The sequence below is a fragment of the Blennius ocellaris genome (genome assembly GCF_963422515.1).
Source record: "Blennius ocellaris genome assembly, chromosome: 10".
NCBI lineage: Eukaryota > Metazoa > Chordata > Actinopteri > Blenniiformes > Blenniidae > Blennius > Blennius ocellaris.
In genome coordinates this window covers 15,240,625-15,266,939 of record NC_137659.1, presented here as the reverse complement: position 1 = coordinate 15,266,939, position 26,315 = coordinate 15,240,625, and the positions used below count along the sequence as shown (strand labels likewise).

Sequence of the window (26,315 nt, the reverse complement as noted above, 5' to 3'; positions counted from 1 at the left end):
CCCGACACCTCGTCGAACCCACTAATATTTGTGCTGCCGACTAGTGATACGACGAAACATTTAAGTGATGATGAGGCTTTTTTACAATTGAACCTGCAGATACATTGTTTCTTTTACACGTTTCTCCCTGGTACATCTAGAAATATACTGCACATTTACATTTTTCTCGTGATCTCACTATAAAGACCCACTTGCTGTTTTCCCCTAAAAAAACACACCTAAACATCTGATTTTGTGAAAATCTTCTATATCTGATGTGAATTAAGCAGACAGATTGTTGAAAGAAGAGATGCATTAACCCAATTAATGCATTCCTGAGATGTGGAAGATTTACAACCAGTGAGCTTCTTGCTATATTTTTCTTTTTTTGAGATGGCGAGAAATGATAAAAGTTTCTTTGAACATTGGGCCTGTAAACTTTTGGTTTGTTCGTGACTTTTCACTGTTTATTAGTGTAAACTGGGTGCAGATGGATGCGCCGGAGTACAAAACAAGAGTTCCTTGTTTTTGAAAATGGACTAGGTAGTTTAAGCACTCTTATTTAAAACAAAACAACAAAAAGCTGCAGCAGCAGCCCACTAAATACTACGGTTCTACAATTGATAACTTCCGGCACAATCTATCGAGTGTGTGGCTGTGAAAGCGGTCGATGGCGGCTGATCAATGGGGCTTAATTAAGACTAGTTGCGATCAAACCGTCACAGAGCAGCGGTGGCGAGAGCAGCAGAGTGGCGAATTGCACGTTTTCAACAGAACGGTCTCCGCATCCAGTCTTGAGAGTGAAGATCACCAAGTGCTCCCGAATCCCCCGGATTAACCATAGATATCAAAGTCGTGATCCGGGGGGTTAATCTGAGCCGTCCTTGCGTCCAAAGGGTCGGGAGGTCGACACGTCAGTCCACATGGTGCCGAGGCCCTCGGGGGTGGGGGGGGGGGGGGGCGGGACTGTCCAATCAAGAGCCGGCAGGGCAAAGGGTCAACGAGGAGTTTCATTTCAAGTATACTCCAGTACGTCACTGCTTGAAGGGCCTGAATGGCAGCAGGAACTCACCAGTTCGCTTTTGTTTCACAAGTAATTTCAAAATCCACTGTGAATTTCATACAGTGACAATGTGATTACATTCTGATTAGATTTTTTTTTTTGAAACTCTAACGACACTACATCCTTCAGTAAAGTACCAGATCTGTCTCCTCACTCCCAAACCAAACACGCCTCTCACCCCTACATCCTCCACCTGTGATCTCCACCCCCCCCCCCCCCCCCCCCATTATCCAAACTCATGCCCATGGCCTCCAGGACTCCCCGTTTGTGTTGGTTGATATTTATTTTCCACTCTTATTTACCTTTTGTTTACATTTTTTGGGCTTCTGTTGAAAGGCTTCTTGTCGCAGCGGAGAGTTTTGAGTTCAGTGTGCACCACAAACACATTATTATTATTATTATTATTATTATTACTACTACCATCATAACACCAATTCTGGACCTGTCGCCTGTGTGTTTGCTTCTTCGCCTTGCACGCTTGGAAATCTAATGGGAGGCAGTGATCTTGCCTACGACGTGTGGTGTCTTTGTGTTGAACGGATCGGAATTTCAGCACTTAAATGATGGAATTGTTACAAATCGAGGCTCTTGAGTGGACAAGCTGCTCTATTTGATCAAAAACTCTTCTGTTTTGTTCAGCTCAAAGTGGAGCTCTTGACATGGTTTGCTCCCATTGTCCAATTGCATATTTTTAGATGAAGAGCCTCCTTTTTTTATTTTTTTTTATTTTAAAGTTTGGAATGCAGAATAATAATCATTGTCATGCTGTGCTGGGTTGTAAAGCGTCAACACTTTTAGCTTGACACCTCTCAGGCAGCCCACTCTTTCCTGCCGCTCTGGAAACTCTCAATAAAACCCTCACAATCTCCCACATCCAGGATATAATAACCCCGTCTGTCCATACTCGTGCTGTGCTAATATACGCTGATGCTACTGCGCTATGGAACAGTATGATGTGGTGTCGCCGCCAAAGCTGGGGGGGGGTTATTGCTATTATGTTGTTTTCTCTCATTCGGTGAATGATAATCACAATATCACACCAGGAGAATCGGCCAACATGGTCTGTTGTTTCCTGAACCTCCTTTCACTTTCTGCATCGTGACACCAAAACAAGTTGCCAGAATTCTGCCAACAGAAGAGCTTTCAGAGGGCTGTGGGAAAAAGCTGTGTGGCAAGATTTCTGTATTTTTAGTTGTAAAAAAAAAAAAAATCAGTTGATACAACATCTAAAACAAAATGTCTTTGTATTCAGCATCGGAAGATGTTTACTAGAGGCTTCAATTTTTTTTACAAGAACTGTGCTCGTTGTCTTTCTTTATGACGGATGATTAACTTTCTTGGCGAACTCGTAATTTTCAATTATGCCGATAAGAAAACGGAAAGAAGAAAAGTGGATGTGGTCATTTTTCATCCCTTCATTATCAAGAGCAGGGAAAATGCATAATTAATGCGGCGGGGTTAATGTCGAGGTCCAGAAAAAAAAGGCTTCCTCGACTCGGAGCATTTTATCCGGCGGTCAGATTCTTGTGTTGGTTTGTTCCCAGCTTCTTCTTCATCTTCATCATCACACCCCTGAATCATCCAGAAACCCTCCTCCTCCTCCTGAACATCCTGCTACATCCGCTCCTTACTGATGCTCCTATTTATAGCTGCTTTTGGCAGGCAGGAGTCGGCACTGAGCCTCCTCCTCCTCCTCCTCCTCCTCCTCCTCCTCCTCCTCCTCCTCCTCCTCCGCTCTCACAGAGAAGAAGAGGAGGAAGAGGAGTGGGAGACGACAGCTCTCTCCTCACAGACAGTGTCATTACTGGAAACCTCCCCTCTACCTCCTACACCTCACATTTTCATTTGTCCACAGCGAGTGGGCTCCACTCAAGGATGGCGTGTTGACATGCAGCCGCAGCAGCTCATTGGACCACTCATCTGTTTGCAAAAAAAAAAGGGGGGGGGGGCGTAAAAGAAGCTGATTCTTTCCTTTTCTTTTCCTCTTCATATCGTATCAGACATTGATGGTCAACGTGGAGTCGTGGATGTGTAGAAGGCGGAGGGGGGTGGCGGTGCCACGTTCTTTTTGCTGCTCTGTGTCACGATTGCCGTGTTCGCCTGCAGCCCCCCCCTAATGCCCCTCCATTTAAGCTTTTTTAATTGAAAGAATTATCAAGTGCAGCACTTTTTATTTAGTGTGCAGTTGTCGGAATTGTCGATATGTGTGTCGAAGTTTGCTTTGACAAAACACTGAACGTCAATTTGTGAGCTATTTCCATAGAAGCTGTCACTTCGGCATATGAACGTGACAATTGCGTGAATGTTATCGGGTGTCGAGACCGTAAAGCGCCATTATTATTCGCTGAATTTGAAATCCTCTAACATTTCAGGAAGGCGCTGCAAAGGGGGGGGGGGAGAAGAAATGATGCATTGTAAAGTCTCTTGGCAATCGCCCAGCGAGCTCACTTTCTCACTTTCTCACTTTTAATGAGTAATTTGTACTGATTCGATAACGCCGGTCCTCCGCATGTAAACGGGAGCCGGTTGTCGGCGGGAGTGCGACACAGTCCGTCTCTTCAGACCCGCATCTGTGTCACGAGGAACCGCGGCCAACGGTGCAAGCAGCCATGACCGCCGTTCTTCTTCTGTCTCCTTTCAAAGACGAGGGGGGCTCAGTGCTGCTGTCGGTGGTCACGCCGAGAGTCACTAATGAATTATGTTAAATCCTGGACCAATTCTTAACGTAGTACAGTCCACTGTGAAGGAGTGGGTGACAGGAGGTCATTTTCACTCCTGCGGTATAATCTGCCTTCCGCTGTTAATCTGTGGCTTCTGCCCCTGACATGGAGGGAATTCCCATGGAGTTATATCGGTAATTTAAGCAGGAATCACTGGATTGTTAATCTGCACCAGGACAGCAACTGACCTTTTTTTTTTCCCCCTACGTGCCAGTGTCTGACGTATTCCAAGATGCATTATCAAGCAATTCTATCATGGCTTCTGTTAACGTGTTTTATTGTCACATTTAAACTCAATGATTTGTCGTCTTATTTTACGTTTATTCCCATCGTTACTGTTACTTGCGCCTCAAATGTGTTGATGACATGTCAAACAGAACAGAGTCTGGCTTCTCCACATTCTAGGAACTCGTACCTTCTTTTATCCGCAGCTTCCATTTTATGGAGAATAGTGACTGAAACGATGAGGCTGGTTGTCAGGTTTTACCGTCTTTTATAGCAGGGAAGTCACTTTCTTACACCTGTTTTTTTTTTTTTTTTAAGCTGAGATCTCTGGTTCTGTTCACTGCTGCTGCCCAAGTTGCTGTATAACCTTCACATGTCACATTATGGGGACAGTGTCGGTGGGAACAGTTGTTATGCATAAACGGTCTCAGTGGAATTAAATGGAAGTCTTATTTGACCTGATAATAAATGATCCGCATTTATGGCATTTACTTTTCTGTATTGTTTGAGGGTTAGGTCACAAGTCATAAACTAGTAGGTTGATCTATAGATTACTCTATACTTTTATAAATACCATATTCAGGCAAGAGTTGTTGGTGAAGCCATTTCACCTTGTGAAACTTCTCTCTTCAGGAGAAGCCGGGACACTTGGGAGAATGTCTGTGCCAGGAAAGGAACGGCGCAGCTGTAGATCAAGAAATGTTGTGGCGAACCATGAGTCAGACGTCCTCCAGTGAGAGATGATTGACGGCATGCGATTAGCAGGAGCTCTGCCGCGGCTCGGGCTCTGCTCGGCTTGCTGAATTATTCTCAGTGAGTCAATGTGATTTGCTTGATCTGCGTTACATTTCGGCGATAAGCAGCAATAAGTGATTATCAGTTCTTTGGAGTCTTTAAGTGTCAGAACATAAGAATTGGCTTTATTTGTCCCCTTTTTCCTCCCCAACCATCAGTTTAAACATCAGTTTATGTGAACCTCTAACCGAAGCTTGAAGACGTCGGCTGAGGTTCACTGATGTGAGGTCAGATTGAGTGGTCAGGTGTCCAGCCTCGTTCCACTGTATCTTAAATATAGTATATACTGGTGCAGGAGTTAAAAGGGGCTTTGCTTTGATGTTAATCATACAAAATTCATCCTGCAGCTTTTTGATGTGCTCTGTTGCACTTGCGTAGCGCTGGAGCTGATCCCAGCTGAATTATGGGACAATACAGGAGACGTCTTGGACGGGTTCGCCAGTCTATCAAGGGGCAGACACCTGCAAACCTGAAATCTTGTCTGTTGAGATGAGCGTTCACGTGGGTTTAGCGAGAGTGTGTGGTCACAGCTGTTTCTTTCATTCTACAAGAATTAGTCTCAAATAGTTTAATTGGCATACATAACAATCTGACCTCTTGTTTAAACGTTTAGCATTCGCAATACTCAAACGATTCTCTCCTTTTCTGGTTTTCCGTCACACTTTGACAGTTTAGTGTGACTGACTAATCAATCGGAGAATTGAATTTTTCACGGTAGTGGAATTAATGGCTTTTTAAGATGGTTTTATGCTTGTTTATAATATAATAGCCACTGATTAAATGTCCGGTAAACTAATTGAATGTTTTATCTCCAGTAGGGCTGCTCAATTAATAGAATTTTAATCGTTATTATGATTTTGGCTCCAGACGATCTCAATAGTCATACAATGGAAGACAAACGATTACGTTGTCGAGCCGATGAATGGGAGTCTGAGGCAAGGAACTCCAAACCTCTCTCTCTCTCTCTCTTTCTTTTTAAGGGGGGCTACTGAATAGAAGAAAATCACATAATCAGTTGTCAATGAGCTGTAATGTATTACAGTTGACATACGTTTTTCTTTTTTTTTTAAAGACACTTTATATTCAAAGTTTCGATACAATTTCCTCTGTTAGCAGCTACAGGCTTCTTGTGCCTTCAGCCTTTGGTCAGATTCCAGCCTCTGGGTGTGCGGGCCTCCTCTCTGCAGCCGTTGTCATCCTTTATGCAATTAGATGGCTGCAGCCCGATCAATGGAGACGTTGCCCTTCGGCTTCTTGTTGGCTCAGCAGTGACCGGGCCGTCAGTGTGAAGCGACGGGTTGGCCTCACTGGTTTCTCAGAATGAACGCAGACGACCGGGCTTTCAGTGCTTTGCTCATCGTCACTTCATTAGTTCTTGTTTGCGGAGATCAAAGCAAACGAATCGGGTCGACTGTATTTGGACGTGCAGCTTGGAAGAGGTTTGGGTCTGTGGCTGCCATGTGACAGATCTCCAAAAGCCCGCGATGCGCTGCCTATCCCGGCAGCGCTAACAGCTCAGCCTCCCCCCCAAACCTGCCAGCGGCTCCAACACCGCAGCCAATCAAGCGTGGTTATAATCCTATTCAGACTCAGATTAATGTCTTTGAAGTCACTGCAAGGAGTTTCCGAGGTTTCGCTGATCTATGGCGAGTATCTTGCATTGAAATGTTCAACTGGATGATTTGTAGCGACGGAAGAAGAGCCGAAATGTTTGCTCACCGTCGGGGTGTAACGATGCCCCTCGCCTATTATTGGGTTATCAATTATACCGATCACGCGTCGCCTTTCGAACGACAAAACCTAGAATTGGGAGATATTTAGGAAATCACAAATCAACCAAGCTTTTAGTTTGATGTGGGCTTTTTACAGCAAATGGTGTGAATAACACTTCTGATTTCGACGAATCCCGATAAAATGCATTTACATTTGTGGCCATAATGTGCCAAAATGTGTAAAAGCTTTAAGGTGTGTGAATATGTTTGCAAGCCAACTGTCGACGTTTATCCCCCCGTGGTGAACATAAAGCCGCGGAACGGGGGGAGCGTTGACCACAGACGACAAAATCTGACTTTGATCTTCCTTGATATTGACCTGTGGAGCCCGTGATGCTGCCCCACAGCTGCGACTAAAGTGTGATGAGAGTAATTGCGTAATATAACGAAAGAATAAGATCGCTGTGCCTGCTGTGGACAAAGGAATACCTTCGCTCTCTAGATTGCCAGTGTGGAACGAGCCTGAAAGCTGATCTGTGGACGGAGATCTGTACATCAATATTTGACATATTAGACACCCACTGTTGCGGTTCCTCAAACAGCAGCGGGGATGGCGAAGCTCTGAGCTTAAATGGTCTATAAGAACTCTTATTCTTAACCCCCCCCCCCTGTTTGTCCGCAGGCTTCCTGTAGCGTCGCCTTGCGCATCAAAGAAGCAGATATTTTATCACCGTCGGTCGTCTTTGTAAGCGATGAGTCAGTCACTAGAGTTTTGTGTTGAAGCGAGACCTGAAGTGCTCCTGCTGTGCGTGACTCACCTCCTATTGTCAAGAAAAGCAAGCAGTCAGATGAGCAGAGAGGAATTATACCTTCAACCCTTTTGAGTCCTTCGTTTTTTTATGAAAACACCCCCTGATTTTCTGAGATTTTCACTGTAAATCAGTCACAATTTTGTTGAAACTTTACCTCGAAAAGGCCTCACTTGTTTGCCTAAATACATGATTTAATAATTTTTTTTCTATTGAACAATGCTCATATGCCTCATAACGACCTGAACTGTCGCTCCGGTGTTGACGGTGGCTTTTTTCTCTCTTTTTTTCCATGTGACAGAAGTACCGACACCATGATGAGGACTCTTCCCCGCAAGACCAGAGCTCCCCCCAGCTGACGGAGGAGGCAGGGGGGGCGGAGCTGGTCCAGGTAGCAGAGAAGAACCTCTCCCAGATAGAGAACGTGCACGGATACGTCACACATGCTCACATCTCACCTATGAAGGTAGGAGTCAAAGCGTCATCGCCATAACTTTGTGGCCATTCTTTCTTCCCGTCGCTCCTCGTCTATCCGTCGACACGACTGTTACAACGTAGCGGCCATCTTTATTCATTAGACTGCACCCTCCCCAGCAGCGCTCGGGATAGAAGATTCAAAGAGAATACCTTCACTTCAACAGGAAATGCATGTATGAGCATGCACTCGGAAGGCAAAGTGCCCATCTCATTCATCTTTTTTACGTTTTGTACAACCGAGCGATGAATCACTCGGATAAATAGATGCTCGTGGTTCCCAAGTGCCCTTAACATCTTGTTTAAATCTGAGCTTCTTCATGCAGACTTGGATTCATCTCTGTAAGCGAACTCCACATTAGACATAAAGCGGCGGAGTTTAGATTAAAAAAAAAAAATTGTAATGGATGGAATGGTTTTTCCAGTCTGACGCCTTTTCTCTTCGCACGGCTCTGACTTCTCTCTTCGTCTTTTTTCCACCTGTCCTGTATTTACAATTGAATGTGTCTTTTTGTACACACACACACACACACACACACACACACACACACACACACACACACACACACACACACACACACACACACACACACACACACACACACACACACACACACACACACACACACACACACACACACACACACACACACACACACACACGAGGAAGAGGGTTTGTGCTGGTCTTTGTTGCCTCTGTGTTGGTCATCATTGAGTCACTGACTGCTGCTCTTACGTGAAATTCATCGCATCGTCTCAAAATGTCAAACATCACAACCCTCCGGTCCAGGTTCCTCTTTCCTCCAGTGGTCCAGTCTCCAGGGGCAGAAGATGGGAAGAACTTGCACAAGCGATGCAGTGTCAATATCAATGATCGCAGGTTTGGTGTTTAGATCTTTATAGTCGGCATAGGTAAAGGGGAGTTTGAAGTCAGATTAATGGTTCCCACCAGCAGCAGCACTGAAGAGAGACGGGGAAACATATTTAGATTGACAAGTTTGTATCACTTCGGGTGAGGGAATAAATGATTTCAACTGCTTTTAAAACACGTATGAAGCTCTGAGCTACTGAGCAGACGACTATATTCCTGCTCTTCATCTTTGATCCGGTTTTGAAATACAAGATTAGGAATTTCGATGGGTCAGTTATCGGCCTCTTGAAAATGTCCTGTAGTGATAATTGTAGTACTTGTGTTCACATTCTGAACAAAGAGAGAGATGGGTAGAGCAGTCAAAGTTCATCAGTGAGAGAATTGACGCTGACCTCATAGAATGACCGCTCCTTCCTCCACGCTCCTCGTTTCTTCGCCCCGAGTTGCCGACGACTCTGAACGGACCGTAAGTCTCACGGAGGTATTATCACCCAAGCTGTGTTTCCTGTTCACGTCGCCCTCCATACCGCTGCCGCTGACTCCTGCCGTGTTTTCATGTCGTCGCTCAGGCCTCGTGTGAACGTCAGTGACCCGTTTGTGTGTTTGTTAAAGGAGCAGCGCGCCAATTTCACACAGTCGGATGAAATCTGCCTCAGTGTCTCTACCGTCGTCAGTTTCCTTTAAATGTGTTGAGCTTTCTTCATTTGGTGTGTTTTTTTTCTGTTTTGGGATCTGGTTAAAATATATTCACTTAAAAAAATGTTTTAATAGCATTCCCGTACATGTCTTTATGTGAATTATATTCATCATGCCATTGCACAAGCTAGTTTCAAACTATAAGTCATAGAAAAGATGTCAAATGTAATTGAAAAATCCCGGATGGTCAATGGTGGACGAAAAAGGTCATTTAACGAGTTCATGATCAAGGCAAATGTCAAATTGGTTGATTTATTTATTTATTTATTTTCAAAACATAGACGAATTAGTGATTTTTTTTTTTTTTTAAAGGGGACATTTTTAGTCATGAAAACATTTTAATTGTAACTCATTAAAATCAGGACTGTCTCAGGGAAAGCCGTCAGTCCTTCACCACCCTCAAATGTTCAGGGAGCAGTTAGGAATCTCATTGAATTTAGACATACGACACCCTTATTGAATGTACTTCATGCTGTTTGGCTTAGCTATATAATAATCTATATATAATTCACTTTTTAACGATATTTAACAGCTCATGACTGTCAAGTTGTCTTTCATAAATGAATTGCCCTAGTCAATGTGAATACACACATCTATGGATCCATACAAAGTTGTTGAGCTCCTATAAAACACTTTTGATTATTATTCCCCTGCTCTTACTCTGCTTATACTTCCTTTTCTAAACAAACTAGGTATTGTTGAGGGTAAAAAAAACAACAAAAAAACAAAAATTAAAGTACATGAAATCAGTGATAGAAAGCATGGTCAGGTATTGATAGATGAACTCATCATCTCACACTTAAACTCTCTTATGCGAAGTTATAAACAATCTTTTTCAATTTTATTTTTTAGTGTATTTAAATAAATAAAAAAATAGCAGTGACAAAAACAAGAAAACACATTTTACTGGGATTTAAACTTGTTATTTATGCCCTGGCAGTCAGGCAGCAGAGTACAGGAGATCAGATTAATGCTGAATAAACATGTGTGATGTAGCGGGCGCTGCTCCGTGAAGCTGTTCTGCCACCGTGTGGCGACTCTCCCACATCTGAAATAGCAGCCTGACGCTGCAGCGTGGCTTGAAAAGGCGGAAGGCAAAGTAACACAAAATACTGAAACTTGGAAGTGCACATAAAAAAATAAACAATTTGTAATCTGCCTTCAAATCAGCCTGTTCAAATTCCCTGTCATTTTTTAAATGTTGTGCGTCCATCAGCACAATCTCTGTTCTCAGCCGACGTACATGGTTTCCTCTTGATTTATTTCCTCATTCCACCAGTTTGAGTTGTTAACGTTCAGCCTCCGTGTGTGTCGAGACCCAGCACTGTCCTGCTTCCTCTTCCTCGTCCTCTTCCTCACCAGCCTGACCCTCTTTACCTCCACATTGCTGACTGTTTTCTTTTATCGCACTTGTTTTTCTTTCAAAGCAAAAAAAAAAAATCTCCCGACTCAAACTTCCGTCTGAGGATGTTTTCTCATGTACAGATCCAAACCAGCCACGAAGGCACTGAGTGATTCTATTCTGCTGAGCACTTAATTTTTTTACACGTGAATGTCAGTTTTTAACAGCAATTTGTTTTGTCAAACTGTCAAAAGTGACACTAGATTTTTAAAACCACAAACAATATTGCTATGAGGCAAATACTTTCAAATGAAACTATGTATTATCTTTATTGAAAATCAAATGTGCTTATTTGCTTTCACATCTTCATTTTCCTAATGACTATTTTGTTTGATTTAGCCGTCGTCTGTGCCGCTTTATCCGGCTTAGGGTTGTTGGGAGCTGGAGCTCATGCATGTATGCAGGAACTCGGGACAAATACTGGGAGGCAGAACGGTTATGTTCATGCCTGTGATGAGTTTACAGTTACAGAGAGAAACATACAGTATTAGGAAAGACCCCAGACTGGAACTATGGAGTGAGTGCTTAACACTGCACCACCTGAAAAAAACAAAACAAAACAAAAACCTGTTTAAAACAGCTTCAACCAGATTAGTTTAAATTTATTCACTACATCTGAGAATGATTTTTACTCCTGAAATGAGTATATTTTACTCAAAAAGAAAAAGGATTTGAACCTGTACATGAGAATTGCCTGAACAACTTCACATAAATCAGATGAAATGTTTAAATTGTTCATTGTAGGGAAAGACCCACAATCCAAACCATGACCTTTGCCCACGCCGCCCTCCTCCCTCTCCCTCCCCCCTCTGCCGATAAACTTGCCTTTCTCCTGCTCTTCCTATGCTGTGCTCCTCTCCACGACTCCCGTTTCTCCTCCACCATCTCCTCCTCTATCCTGTAGGTAGCGGCTTTGGAATGCGTCTTTGACGGCTCTTCACTGTTAGGACCGCATCACCCGGAGCTCCCCTCCCCTACGCCCTCCACCCTCTACCCCCTCGGAGAGGACAGCTCCCTCCCCTCCTGCTCCTCCAACCCTTACCCCCCGATCCAGGTAAACCTCACCCCCCCTTCACCCCCCCCCCCCCCCCCCAACCCTCCTTTCACCCTTCCATGCTGGGCCGATGCTTCACCTTGACATTATTTTCACCAACATGTTTATGCTTAATTTTAAACTGATTCCAAAGTCTGGTTTTTCTGAAACCCTTCAACTGATCTTGGGTCAACTTTGGTCAAATCTTAGTTTTTTTCAATGCAACACACATTTATGAAATACCACTAAATACTTCTATCAATGAGGCAGAGGAAAAATTGTGAGTCTCACACGAGGGGTTTTAAATCATAAATCATTTCAGATATTCTGGGATTGATTTTGGAGACCGAGAGTATTGCAGTAAATAAAAAAAAATAAAAAAAAACCTGGTATGTGTTGACTGGGTCAAAGCATCAAAAATGGCCCAAAGAAGTACAATCGCTGAACCGCGAGTAGGGTCATGGGCAGCCACAGCTTATTAATGGAAGTCGTCTCTTAAAGGAACAACCCAGCTTTACTATTAACATATTGGGGTCCTGTGATAAAATGTTAAATCGTTTTATAGCTTTTTAAAAAATATAAAAACAAGGGTTTCCCCTGCATTTAGTTTGAGCTCATGCTGGGCTTCTTTGTTCAGGCAATAAATGAAATGTGCTTATTGTAGTGAGGTGGTCTGGTTTTCCTGTCGTGGCCCTTCGAACGTGTCCTCGGGCCCCGACGTTTTCATCATAGTCGATGTTGACGGATGCAGATTGATACACCGATACTCTGCAGTGCTAAATGTTTTGTTTATATATGTGCCGTTGTGGAAGATTTGTTGCGTCCAGAGGGAAAGTGCAAGCTTGTCCTAATGCATTTTAAAGAAGGTAATACAACTCCATTGAAACCTGCTGGTATAGGGTTTATCCTATATGGCAGGCCGACTTTTACATTTTGAGTCAATGTGGGAATTTAATTTGATCAGAAAACAGTTTTTTGCTATTTGTATGGAGGAGAGGAGATGAAGTATCTTCAGGTATTGTGACATGACCTCAATCCACTGCTGCGTGGAACACTTCCAAACAATAATGAAATAACTCAGACTTCAATTTTTTTGGTAGAATGTATCAATAGAATTGGTTTTGTTGCATCACCATAATCTTACAAGGATATTCCTTTGGAGTGTTTTTTTTTCAATGTTGTCACCCAGATGCAGTCGTTTTCCTACTAATATTTATTAGCACAGATTGTCACTGTTTGTTGAACTGTCGTCAAGGAATTTTTCCAACGCTGAAGAAAATGTTGTTACCGTCTTGCCTGAATACCGAATTTATTAAAAAAAAAAACAGTTTATAAGTGTAAAATGAGGACGGTCCCTGTCACGTCACGTTCATCTCAGCAGCCATCTCTTGTTCTGGGTCTCATAATAACCTAGAATGATCATTTAGGTAAAACCAAGACTGAGGTAATAAATGCTCTTTTATTGTTGAATATTATATTTCTGAAGGTTCTTGTCCAAGCCGTGGTTCAGGGTTTGTTGCAGGATTCCATGTGACCTTCTGCCTCCTCAGGCCGCCAGCAAGTCTGTTGAAACCTTCAAGTGACGAAACGGAGATTTGGACCAGTGTGAAGGAAGGGCACGCTTGCCGCCTCAGCACATTCCACACGCAGCTGTAAATTATATCAACGTGACGCAGAGCGGCCGGGTGGAGCGCTGATTAGGAACCTCCACCTCCCGTCAGCTCCGTGGCGTTTTTGCTCGCGGTCGGCAGTCTTTTGGTTGGAGAAATCTTCCCCGTCGTCGTCTCCTCCTCGTCTTGATGTGCGGCGTCCGCCCCCGGGCCCCACGTCAGCACTCACCTATCTCCTACACCTCCGTGGCGATAACACAACGAATGGATCGTCACATCCCACAAAGACACCGGGGCTGGGAGGATGTACTGCACACACACCCCTCCCACCACCACCCCCCCTTTTTTTTTTTTTTTTTAAGTCATCTCTTTCATTTTTTTTTCCCCTCCGCCTCTCATTTGCTTTCCTCAGCAGCGCCATGGCAACACAGGAGATGAATGTCGACAAAGAAAATCCCAACGGCAGGAAAATGGAGGAGGAGGAGGAGGAGGATGGGGTTGAACCTGCACCGAAGGACAAGGGCAGATTTAGTGAGGCTTTCTGTAACTGGGCGGAGGGAGTGGGGGGGGGGGGGTGTTGTAGTAAAACACAGGACGGCCGGCCTCCTGTTCACAGAGATTTACAGCAGCTCCGAGGTATATTTAGCACCGGGACAAAGGACTCAGAGTCCATGAAATGACTTGTCTCTAACGCACTTTCTTCATCTTCATCATCTCCGCTCCTCTTCGTACTGCAGCAAAGGATGCTGGGACGGTTGCCCGGCACTATTTACAGCCTGATGGAATTTGAGGGAAATCATAAATTGCTGGGAATGAACGTTATTCCAGGAAATGGAAAGGTGAAAGAATTTCGCGGGAAAACTTAACAAAAAAGAAAAGCGGGTTTATTGAGATTTGTTTTTCTAAATGTTGAGTCAAGCTTCGTTTTCAAGAAGAACAAGGAAGCAGTTGGTGAACCGAGAATTCTACATCAGTCCCTCAGGAGTTTGTCAGATACTCTGAACTTTCTTCCTGCTGCACTGTTTCAGTTTTTTTTTCCGTTTAAATGTTGCTCACCGTTTGCTTTTTTGTTTTTGGAAACATCATTGCACTCTGTCTGTGAAATACTCTTGTTACAGTATCATTGTTGTCCCAGATGGTGTGTTTTTATACAGGTTGCATGACCAGCCAAAGAACTTGAGTGATACTTATAGTGTGTAAACCATGGTAAAGTGTACACTCCTATACGGTCACATCCTGTTCCTGATCAAGAAAATTCCAAATCTACTTACCACCGTCAATTGAAGACTGTCAAAAATGTATCAATCTCTAATTACCTTCAAAAACACACATTATCATTGAGTAGGTCATGTATTCAGAACTGAAGTTAAAGTGGCAGAGGCCCTTGCTTATTATGCAGAACAAAAGTTGGTTTGATTTTAGTTTTTTTTACAGGTTTAAAATCAAAATCAACCCGGTCAGTCTAATAGTGAAAGAGCTAAACGGCCAAACAATGAATGGATTAGCCAGGAAAATAATGCATCGAGTAATTTAATGAATAAATGAAGATTGAAGAATTATCAAAACCTCCACCATTAAACTTCTTTAAGATGCTGTTGAACACATAATAGGTACACCTGGGTAATGTTTATTGAAAACACAGAGCGATATGTATATTTTTCTTTCAGTCACACGTTCATGCCCTCTTTTTTGCAAGATTCAGACTTTAGCCTTTGTTGAGATTAAACATTTGGTGACGCCACCGAAAACCAACAATCAAAACGTTTGAATAAAAACAACATATTACAATCACAAACATTAAAATGAGATTAATAGAAAATATGTAGTTTATCAGTCCTAATTTGGATATTTTGCTCTTGAAAGGAGTGAATGTAAATTAGCCCTATTAGCTAAATCCGGCATATTTACAGTAACCTCGTGAAGAGATGGCTTGTTCAGTCATATAATGTCACAATAAAATAAAATAAAATGGAGACACAAAATGGTGAAACGCTACCAAACCGCCACCGACTTGAATATGGCAGCAATATTAAATTCAAGACATTTTACATGAAATCTGGTCGGGGACATTTTTTCTGTCCCATTAAAATGTTGGAAAGTTTTTTCATGTATTGTTCCGTAAACACAATCCAGTAATGGTGATCTTTTTTTTTTTTTAAGACTAAGACTCGGGGCACCACCGGTCCGAACAAGGAAGAAAACCTGCCTTTTTTGTAGCCGAATATTAGTACATGCAACTATTGTGCAAGCAAATTTGGCATCTGGTCCCATCTGGCTCTGAATCTTAAACCCATAATAATAATAATTGAAAAAGAAAATATCTTATGTAAAAGGTCTATATGACTATAATGAGTGTGTTCAGGTGTGTATGTAGTGCAGCATTCGACTTGTTGTGAATGCCTGTTTTGGGCAAATTGATGTTGCCATGTTGTTGTTGTGTTATATAGTAGTTAGCTGATTATGTGGTTTCTTCCATCGCTGTCAAGGACTTGATAGCAGCTACGAGTTTTACTTGGGCAACCTTAACTGGGGGACTGCACACATGGCCACTATCGGCTGAATATAATTCCGCAAAATAGTCGCTTTGTTGGAGTTCTGCAATTGTTGAAAGCGTCTATAAAACAAGCACTACTGGTATGCATCCTTCTTGACTTTCCAGCAAGCGAAGCTCCCCGCTGCGGTCTTGACAGTCGCTCCACTGATCTGCCACGCTGTCCGTCACCGTCGGCAGAGCTCAGCAGGTTTTTCTGGAACAAGTTTCCCCTGCTGACTCATTTTTTTTTTTTTTTTTGGAAGGGGACTCCAAGTGTGAGGACAGAAGTAGGACAAAGGTCACTTGGACCGAACCCTCTCTGGGCTAAGAAAAAAAAAAAAGGGGGTGGGAAGAGGAGGAGGAGGAAGAAGAAAAGAGCTGCGTGCTGTTTCCAGACTGCAGAGAAAAGAGATCAGAGGACTAACTTAATCCCTGCCTGCACTCTCTTTAGACACACACACACACACACACACACACACACACACACACACACACACACACACACACACACACACACACACACAGACACACACACACACACACACACACACACACACACACACACACACACACACACACACACACACACACACACACACACACACACACACACACACACACACACACACACACACACACACACACACACACACACACACACACACACACACACACACACACACACACACACGTCCTCTCGTCAGCCCCGCAGTCTGTTGTTGCTGTCTGCTTCACAGACGGTGGCTGGTGGACCGGCTGCTCGCTCTCTGCCTGCGAAGCGATGCTCTCTCACCCCGGGAGGTTAATTCTCCCCCAGAGGCTCTGCGGCTCTCTCTTTTTTTCTTTTCTCTCCCACCACTACCACCACCACTTTCAGTCTGATGACTCCCGCTTTCTGACTAAGTCATAAGTGACAGGACGAGGAGAGCCGCGGCGCAGCATCTGGTCACCTCCATCCGCTCCGCTGCAGCCTTCCTGTATGTGTCTGTGACGAGGAGAAGGGTTGGCGGTGGCGGGGGGGGGGAGAGAAGACCCCCCCCCCCCCCCCCCCCCCCCCCCCCCCCCCCCCCCCCCGCCCCTTACTTTCTCCCTCCCATCGTCTGCTCTCCAGCCAGTACCACCTCCGCCAGCCTGCAGCAGGAGTGAGTGGAGGAGGTGCAGAGGAGGCTACACACTACCACCTTCACCGCAGCAGCAACAAGCAGCATGCTCAACTCTGTGTGGTACGCTAAAAAGATGGGCCGCCGCATCATGGGCACCCTGAGGAGAACCAAGCGGCTCCACCGGCGGTTACTGGTAGGTCGGTCACCCCCTCCTCCACCTCCACCACCACCACCCATTTGAAAAAAAAGAAACAAATCCTCAGCAAAGTGAGTACGTTGGGGGGGGAGGTACTGCACCGTGACTCATTTTCTACAATATGTGTGCACATAGGATCCTGCACTCTTCTGACTGCTGTGTGTGTGTGTGTGTGTGTTGTTGTAATCAGTCTGTCTGCCGTGTGACGCGGCTGCTGGGTGAAGCAGATGTGTAAAAGTTGCAACAGGAGCTGCTACTGCGTCATGTGCTGGATCAGGGTTCGTGCAGAAAAAGCTCCACGTCTTCTTCAATCTGAGAAGCGCCCTCGTCCAATGTCTGCCCGTGTCATCCAGGCGCTGTCGCGGTTGTCAGTTGGAGCCGGGCCATTGTGAAAATGTGTGTGTGTTGTTGGAGGTCTGAGGTGATTTGTTAAGTCTGCAGCGTCTGTGAGCGGGACTGAGCTGAACGTGTCGGAGCTCGTCGGCTGAATGGGAGATTGCAGTGTGTGTTTTTAACGTGGAGACATCGGTTTAGGAAATGCACACACCAACGCACACAGTGCCGCTGAATGTTCCAGAGCTCGTATCAGATGATGATGATGATGATGTTGTGAAGCTGGAATCTCCCTCGTCTCAACCAGAGGAGGAGTTTTTCAGCACCGGGCTCCGGGGATCAGGAGATCTTTTCCAGCCTTGCAGGGTTTTTTTTTTTTTCCTCCACGAGTCTGTGTGAGTCAAAGTGGAAACGTTTACCTGCATGAGCAGCAGCAGCATCATGTTCTGGGCAGATGTGAAGGAACCCCTGCAGTAGCACATGCCTTCCACCAGCGTTGCCTAGCAACCTCCTGGCTCCTGACACGAAGCACTACCCCACCACCTCCCTGTTTACTGCCTCAAACACGCATTTTAACATGGATGTACACAAACTCTATCATGATCATGTATTATTGTCCTTTTCCCTCTTTCGACGTTCCCTAAAGTAACCTTCATTTCTGAGAAGATTATGGGACAAATCCAGTTCTCGGAGGGAAAACTCCTCCTGACATACTTTTAATGACCGTTTCCCATCAAAGTACATTTCTTGGAAGTTTCGGTGGGTTCAGTTATTGGCTGCTGTTAAATAGCTTTTCTTTCATGTTTGAACTGGAGTCGCTACAATGAACACAAAGCATGGATTTTGGATTGCATTTAAAGCAGTTTAGATTTATTTATCACAGCTTTCCCCCCCCTTTAAATGTCACATATCACAGAAAAAACAGGAGCTCACCTGTTGAGGGTTTGTGTTTCTGCCTCCTTAGATATTGTCCTGGCATCAGCAGGAGGATCTCGGTGCCCCACAGACAGACTAAAGCATGTGGACCTTTAAAAAAAAAAAATATATATATATATATATATTTTACACACTGCTCTCTTTCACTCAGTGTGACTATGAAGCAGTGCAAAAAGCACATTGTTTTCACTTGTGCCTCAACATTACTCAGTCTGCCAGGTTATTATGAAGAATGAGCCGACGCCAGCCGTTCATTAAACACGGGGTCAAAACTTTGCACCACTGCAGCTGTTAGTAGTTTTTGATGCAAGGCATGCGCCGGTGAGGACTTGCCCTTTCAGTGCTCGTCAGGACTTCGGCCGATGGCGACGAGTGCGCCTGCAATTGTGACGTGACTCATTCAAGCCGGTTGTTAACCGACGTTGGAAATCGGCTGGTTCTCGTCGCTCCACATCATCAGCTGTCTGGGTAACTAAACAGAGGGAGAACAGGAAGCGGCAATGTTTCTGTAGTGGAACTGTTAAATCTACTATTGGGTTAATTTCTGTGGTGATTGTCGCAGTGTTGGTTCAGCCCAATGCTTTTTCTCTTGGATTTAAATGTTTGAAACTATTTCAAGTTCTCTACGTTTCAGTAACCGATTCAGTGACAGTTTTAACTGAAACTATTGCATTTCAAGATTCAAATGAAAGGGATCAACGGGTTGCTGTACGCCAGGTTTGCTTGAGTGACTCTGTTCTAAGTTCGGAACATGTGAACCACGGTGGGCAGCAAATATGCCGGGAAGCTCCGATTCTCATGCTGTAGTTTTAGATTTCTGTGGCTCTTATACTATATTTTGCATTGAGTTCAGGCTGTACAAACTCAGACTAGCGTTTAAGGCTGGTTTAGCCAAGTTTGAATGTCGGGGAAAAGATGTTTGATTCACAATTTAGCAGAACTATTGTGTTTTCCATAATTCATGTCCCTCTTTTATGAGTATCGAATTAAAAGTTCAATAATCTTTTAATATGTTAATAACTAGACAACCGTGCAAATTAAATTGAGGCCAGAAAGTAATTTGTCGAACAATGTGGTCATTTCAAAAACTCGTGCTAAATACTAAAAAAGTTGATGATCTGTTTACCTTGGGCTTTGACAATAAAACAGATGAGTTACATCTGTTTGTTTTTAAACTGTGATAAAAATACTAAACAAACGACTTTATTGCCATTGTAGTAAAAGTTGTTATGGACTCCAGTACTGCACATATAAATGCCTACAAGACTGCAGTAAAACAAAGTAGTAAGAATCACACGATGCCAGTTGTGATAAACTCGGCACCAAAGCACAGCAGTGAATTGTGCATAATACATGTTGCACATAACCAACGACTTTCACAATTCCTACAAGCAGACAATGTTTGAAATGTCATTGATAATTCATCTTTTACCAAAGATACAAACGGCTTAAAAAGTTCATGAGTTGTTCGATTGTTTTGTTGTTTTTTTTCCCATAAATGTAAATCTAACTGGCATGATTTCAAGTCTCAAAAGAAATCAAAAGAAATCTTAATGAGATGTCAACTGATCATTTCCAAATGTGAAATTTGCCAGATATTTGGTCATGTTGATTTGCAGTGTCGGTGCTTCGTGATCACAGCGCTGGGTGCTGAAGCAGGGTGCGCCACCATGTGTGACCTGTAGATGGAGCTGCAGTCACACGGTTCAGGCTCTCGCCCTGATCCTCAAAGCAGGTTGCTTGGCCCGGCACCTCGGTCTGCAGAGTCACGTTGTGGCTGGAAACACGGGACGATGACAAAGAGTGGGGAGGTGTGGGTGTGTGCAGCCACCTCGTGTATGTTTACACAGTCTGTTGTATCGACTTTCTCCTCCTGTCATCATGAACTGTGTGGTTCGGTTTCAGTCTTGTGGATGTTTAATGCCGGGGGGGGTTCTGTTCAATCCTGCAGGCTGAACACTAAGATCCTCTCCCAGCTTTGTTGTTTCTGAATTTCGATTTGTAGGTATTTGACTTAAGCGCGGGACACACTATGAACGGTGACGTCACAGCAGTTTGGTCCATGTCGATGGCGGGTCAAACGGCGTGTCACAGGCTGGAAAGACCTGGAAAACACTCCTCCCACTGAGCATCCGCTCTCCTGGCTCTGGATTTTTTAAAATCCACTTATGAAACCAGACCCTCTGTCTAACTGCATGGCGCCTGTTGTCAGGTCAACGGTGTGGATGGGGGTTATTCTGGGCCACGCTCTGTGTTGTATAAAAGATGTGTTCATTCATAACAAGGCTGGATACGAGCAGTCCAATATTTGTAGTAGTTTTCAAAGGGTTTTGAGCACCGTGCAGTTCCTGGGTATTTGAAGACTGATTTTGATGGTACATGGTGAGAAAATATTGCGCCTATATAGTTCAGCCAGCAGCTATTCTCTTCCAGCATTCAAGATTTCATAGATGCTGCCCGTTTAGAACTGATGATCTCAGCTGGCAATGAAGAATGTCTTTTCTTCAAATCCCGTATGCCTTATTCTCCTGAAAAGTACTTTAAATCCAAAAACGTATAGCACCAAATGACATTTGTTGCTTGTTCCCAACTGTGTCGTTCAAGATATTTGACCTCTTGATCAATTGACATAATAATGGTCAATTGGTATATACAGTATATCGTCACTGACGATAACAGACAATATACAGGAGACCGACTAACGTGTGAAAGAATGAATGAGTGTGTGTCACTCCCACTCCTGCAGCCACGTGTGTCGACGAGGGTATCTGCCACTTTGCCACCACCTCTGGTAGCATCAACAATGGATATGAAACAAATCGTTATTCATCCCTTTAATTTCCACTATACAATCCGATCACTCACCCAATCGGCACAAACTTGAAGCATCATCTGACGCTGGCTTCGCTCGCTGTTGAGGTCAAGCTGCTGTAAAGTGATATCATGTTCTGCGAGTACGGGAGCGTTTACTTGTGGGAGCTGGTAACGTTGGGACGAGTCCATCACCAATGAAATATGACTTGATGTGGAGTTTTCTGATGGGAATAGCCTTTGTTTTTACCGTGTTCTTCTACTTTATAATAGTTTCAGAGTCTTATTACTTAGATTTTCACCAGATTAATTGAGGAAAGTAGCCTCTTTCAACCCTAATTGGCTTCAATAAGAACAAACCCACAAATGCCTAAATAACAAAAACAGCTCAAATCTTAAGGCCCTTAAGTTTGAGTCCACTGACCACTGTAAATGATATTTCCTGTCATTATTGTCTATTTCCACACGTCATACAAGGTTGTATATTGGTATAGGTATCTAAAGACTTTGTTTAAATATAATTTAGTCGACTCTGTCCTACTACAAATATATTCAGAGGAATATTAATGACTATACAGGAGTGTTTCTTGCAGTGTTCAGTTTTCTGAGTCTTGTCGGGCTCTGCTCACTTGAATTTAGCTGCTTTAGTTCCTCTTTTCAAGTGTGCACGGGTTTCTTCTTAAATCATTCTGAATTGGTCATTTCATCCTTAATTTAGCTTTTATTGGCGTTTAATTAGTTAGTTGCTCTGTACCTTTTTGAGGTGTTTCCATTAAGATTGGGTTATTATGATGTGAAGACTTTGACATCCTTTATTGTCATTTCAAATTTGCACTTCGCAGTGCAGATAATGCAGGGCATGAATATGACAAGTGAAGAAAAATGTGAAGGGAAGCATACTATCCACTCCATTTGCTCGCCTGTTGCACGGCTGCTCCTATACGTTGCTTTAGCACTGTGACCATAAACCTGCTTTGAGGGATGAAAACTGACACTAAAAACATACAACAGACACATTTTTTGTGGCAAAACAAATGTCTTCAGAAACATGGACAGCAGCTCGTCATGAGTTTTGCCACTACGCAGGACGCCAATGAAAGCTGGCGCTTCCTGCCTGCCGCCAGCCACGCGTCCTCACTGCCTCCCCCCTCGCTGCTGACACGCACGCCACTGTGTCTGAATCCGGGGGCGACATCGATTATTCATGCGAGTGGAGCCGCGCCCCCCCCCCCCTCATGCTGACATGTGCCTCGCTCAGTGGAGCCAATTAATTGGCAAGAGCATGAGAGAAGACGAGCGGGGGGGTGTCACAAAGGGAGGGACTGTTATTGCGCTGTGATCGAGAAGAGAGGCGGCGGCATAACGCAACGGGGAGTTGGGATGTGTCGAGTGGCCCGGATTCGGAAAAAAAACAAAACAAAACTCTGTCCCGAGCCGAGGAAGCCTCCGTCATCTATTATTTAGCCTCACCCGGGAATCTCCTCCGAGAAGATGACCGCACATTACCCTGGACAGGACTTCACCTCAAGGGCCGTCAACGGAGCTGAGAAGAAGTTACCGCGGGTCAACCTGCAGGAGTCCATTGCCCACCTGCACCCGTTCCAGAGGCAGCACGCCATCGAGCTCCACCGCCAGCAGCAGCTGCAGCAGCTGCAGCAGCAGCAGCAGCAGCAGCAGCAGCCGAGTCGTCCACAAGTTCAGGCAACCCTTTCCACCTTCACTGCCTGCACCGTGCCTGCATCCTGCCGGGCTCGCAGTCGCTTTCTCAACCTGCGGGACAGCGTCAAGAAGAGCCCGACTAAAAGTACTGCGAAAGTCAGCAGAGCGGAGATACCCTGGGTGCCCTTCGCCTTTAATAAGGTACCGCAGCAGCTCCGGCGTGTGATTTAGTTCAGACCGTCATTCTGCCGTCTCTTAATTCATTGACGGTGAATATCACAGTTGAGGTTGGAAATCGAATCGTCCAATTGGTGGAAGCGCCAGGACTTCATCAACAAAGTAGTCAAACCTCTGAAATAAAAATACAAAGCACTAAATGGCATCATGGAAATGCTTTGGTACCAACAAATATTTAAACAGACTGTGTGTTGAGAAAGTGGTTTGTTGCAAATCAGAACAGTATTTCAAAGTTTAAGATGTTTGAACTATAGTTCTGACCAATAAAGGTCTTGGTAAAATACGAAAACAGACTTTGGTTTGTGAGGTATTTCCTAGAAAATAGTAATTTTGAGATCAGGTTGAGAATAAAGTGAGTACACGATGAATGACTGTGAGGAGGAGACTCAACCTGTGGATTGTAGCTCAAAGTCTGTTTGGTCACTGTCCACTCACATTACAGGATTTTAACAATATTGCAAGCAAACAAATTAATATTTTATAATTCTACCTATTAAGTTTTCAATTAGGTTTAAGTTATTATAATGTTTCTGTGAAACAGGACTATTAAAATGTGTTTCATTGTCAAAATTGTAATTTTGACAGACAAAGCAGGTTGTACATTTTTCTTTTAAAGATTTGCACTTGTGCTTTTCAAAGTAATTATGCATTTGTGGATTTCCTGTTTCCACCTCAGGGTACAGTCACAGTCGAGCCTTCAGTTTGTGTGACCTGCCGTCAAAGAGGCACATTGAGTTACTACAACGTGTCGGCTGATGGGGAATCGATAGAGTCCATGTGCGACTGTTGTCATGACGACTGCTATCTGAAAGCCAAAAGCTGGTTTTCAGCCTCCGACTTATTTAATGTATGTACCACTTGTGAAAGTTGTGGAAAAGAGAATTGTTAATCAGGGATGATTATTGTGGAATAATTTTTTTTTTAATTTCGTTCAGAGAAATTAAGAATATATTTTCAGTGTTCTTAGAAAAGTTTCGTTTCAGAAAAGTTTTGTTTACGCAACAACAGAAGAAACACTGGAAATGACGTTGTTGGCATGCCAGGCCACTAGTTGGTGCTGTTGGTTGTTTTTGGTAATAAAAGCGGACGCACGCAATGGCGAGTTCACAGACAGGTGGTGTGAAATACGTAGCGGTCACGCTTCCGCCCTCCACCCAGGACGGAGCAACGGCATTCAATAACGTCCAGGGATTTGCAGTTTAGGTATTTAAAAAGATCATTTTGTTAAGGTGGCATTTAGTTCCAGGAGTAGGGGGCCGAGAGGCGGAAGGCTCTGGAGCCCCCGCTGGTCATGGAGGGGCAGTGTCTTAATCTTAATAGTTGGACTCATTTTTTAATTTTTAATTTTTTTAAATGTATTGTTAGTTGAACGAGGCCCAAGAATAGATTTTGCCCAACTATCAGTCCATCCCTGTTTATGTTGAATGAAATCGTCTGCCGAAGGCCAGATGATCAAGCTTCTGAGATTTGAGGTCTTGTAACACTACGAGGTTGATTCAGCCGCCTGTGACCCCCCCCCCCCCCCCTTGAAGATTCAGTCTTCATAGGAGCCCTCACTCCCAACTATTACCTCCCGATATGTGCAAACCTCAAACTTCGCACACTGCTGCTGCTGCTTTTGTTAAGCCCAGTTTGTGTCTTTTGGGAGCAATTAAAGCCCATTGTGAGCAGCTTTCCGTGCGGCGCTCCAGAAGTAGGGCTGGCAGATCAATGCAGTCGATGTGCGGGGCTAATTTTAGTGGCTGTTGGTTTTCCATGGGCTCTTATCAGTTCTGCTGCCGCAGCACAACAATTAAGCCTCTCTGAAACACAGCAGCACTTCCTGCCAGCAGCTTCATGAGGTCCTGCTCTTGCATAATAGAGGTCAGATCGCTGACGAGCGCCTGGCGATTGCTCCCCTGTGTTTTTGTTTTGAGGCGCGTAGAAGACCGGTGTGCAACTCTGAACATTTTGTTGTAAGATGATAAATGTCCAGAAAAAGCAACACCAGATACATTATTTATGTCTGTAATTTATTTTTTTATTTTCTATGAGAATCAAGTCACATTTTTTTTTCCCAATGGGAACATTTGAATTGCAAATACACTTTGATGTGCACCGACTGCGTATCGAAACATTCATACATCGTAATTCCTTTAGTCGGTCAGAGCGTCACGTTCCCATGATGACCGAGTTTGATGACAAGCGCTCACATGTTCACATGTGGCAATGGGAAACCAAAGTTAAATATGGAGACAAGGACCAGCGGTGCTCGTCATCCTATTCTATATCAGGTGTGTTCAGTTCCATCTGAGTGGTGGAGTTTTATAACGGAGAGCCTCAGTCTCTTGACCTTTGCGAGGTTCACAAGTTGAAAATTAAAAGAGTTTGTGCTCTCCGGCTGATATATCTGCTGCTTTTCAGCGATGACAAAAAGGACGTCCGCCCCTGTTGAGACTGTACCGAGGGACTGAGGATTACACACACACACACACACACACACACACACACACACACACACACACACACACACACACACACACACACACACACACACACACACACACACACACACACACACACACACACACACACACACACACACACACACACACACACACACACACACACACACACACACACACACGTGCAGACACATGGAGGTCAGATAGTATGACTTTAATCCGAGCTGCAGATGGGTGAGGATGGGTGAGGGTGAGGGTGGGTGAGGTTGCCACATCAGGATGGTCTTAAAGCGAAAGCAACAGGCCGCCTGGCGCTCTCACCACGTCACACTGCCACCTCGCCCCGTCAAGCTCCGCCCACCTGGCACCACAGCTTGACCAAAACACAAACGGCCCGCCAGTCATATGCACACACCCTCCTCCTCCTCCTCCTCCTCCTCCTCCTCCTCCTCCTCCTCCTCCATCTCCTCCTCCATCCCTCCTCCTTCTCCCGCCGTTCATCTGTGCTGCAGTGTTTGTCTAACCTGTGACCCCTCACCATACTATTGTTCAGCAGGCTGAAGCCACCCCGCCCTCCTCTCCCATAATCCCTGTGATCCCAATCTCACCAATCCCAGCTGAGACCACCATCATCCCTCCGACGTCACAGGTCTTTTATTTTTGTTGTTTGTTTG

The 26,315-nt window shown here is 44.3% G+C and overlaps 1 protein-coding gene across 14 annotated transcripts in view; it reads left to right on the top strand.

The window, feature by feature from the left end:
* dlg1b (discs large MAGUK scaffold protein 1b) overlaps nt 1-26,315 on the top strand; it is a 92,839-nt gene that overhangs the window by 45,870 nt on the left and 20,654 nt on the right. For 6 of the 14 annotated variants that reach the window (XM_080503554.1, XM_080503553.1, XM_080503555.1 and 3 more), the window contains 3 exons: nt 7,605-7,769; nt 11,651-11,800; nt 26,198-26,290. In XM_080503554.1, the coding sequence (XP_080359680.1) occupies nt 7,605-7,769; nt 11,651-11,800; nt 26,198-26,290 (408 nt within the window). Of the gene's footprint in view, nt 1-7,604; nt 7,770-11,650; nt 11,801-26,194; nt 26,291-26,315 lie in introns of all 14 variants that reach the window. The other 8 variants (XM_080503549.1, XM_080503551.1, XM_080503550.1 and 5 more) reach the window with 3 other exon arrangements.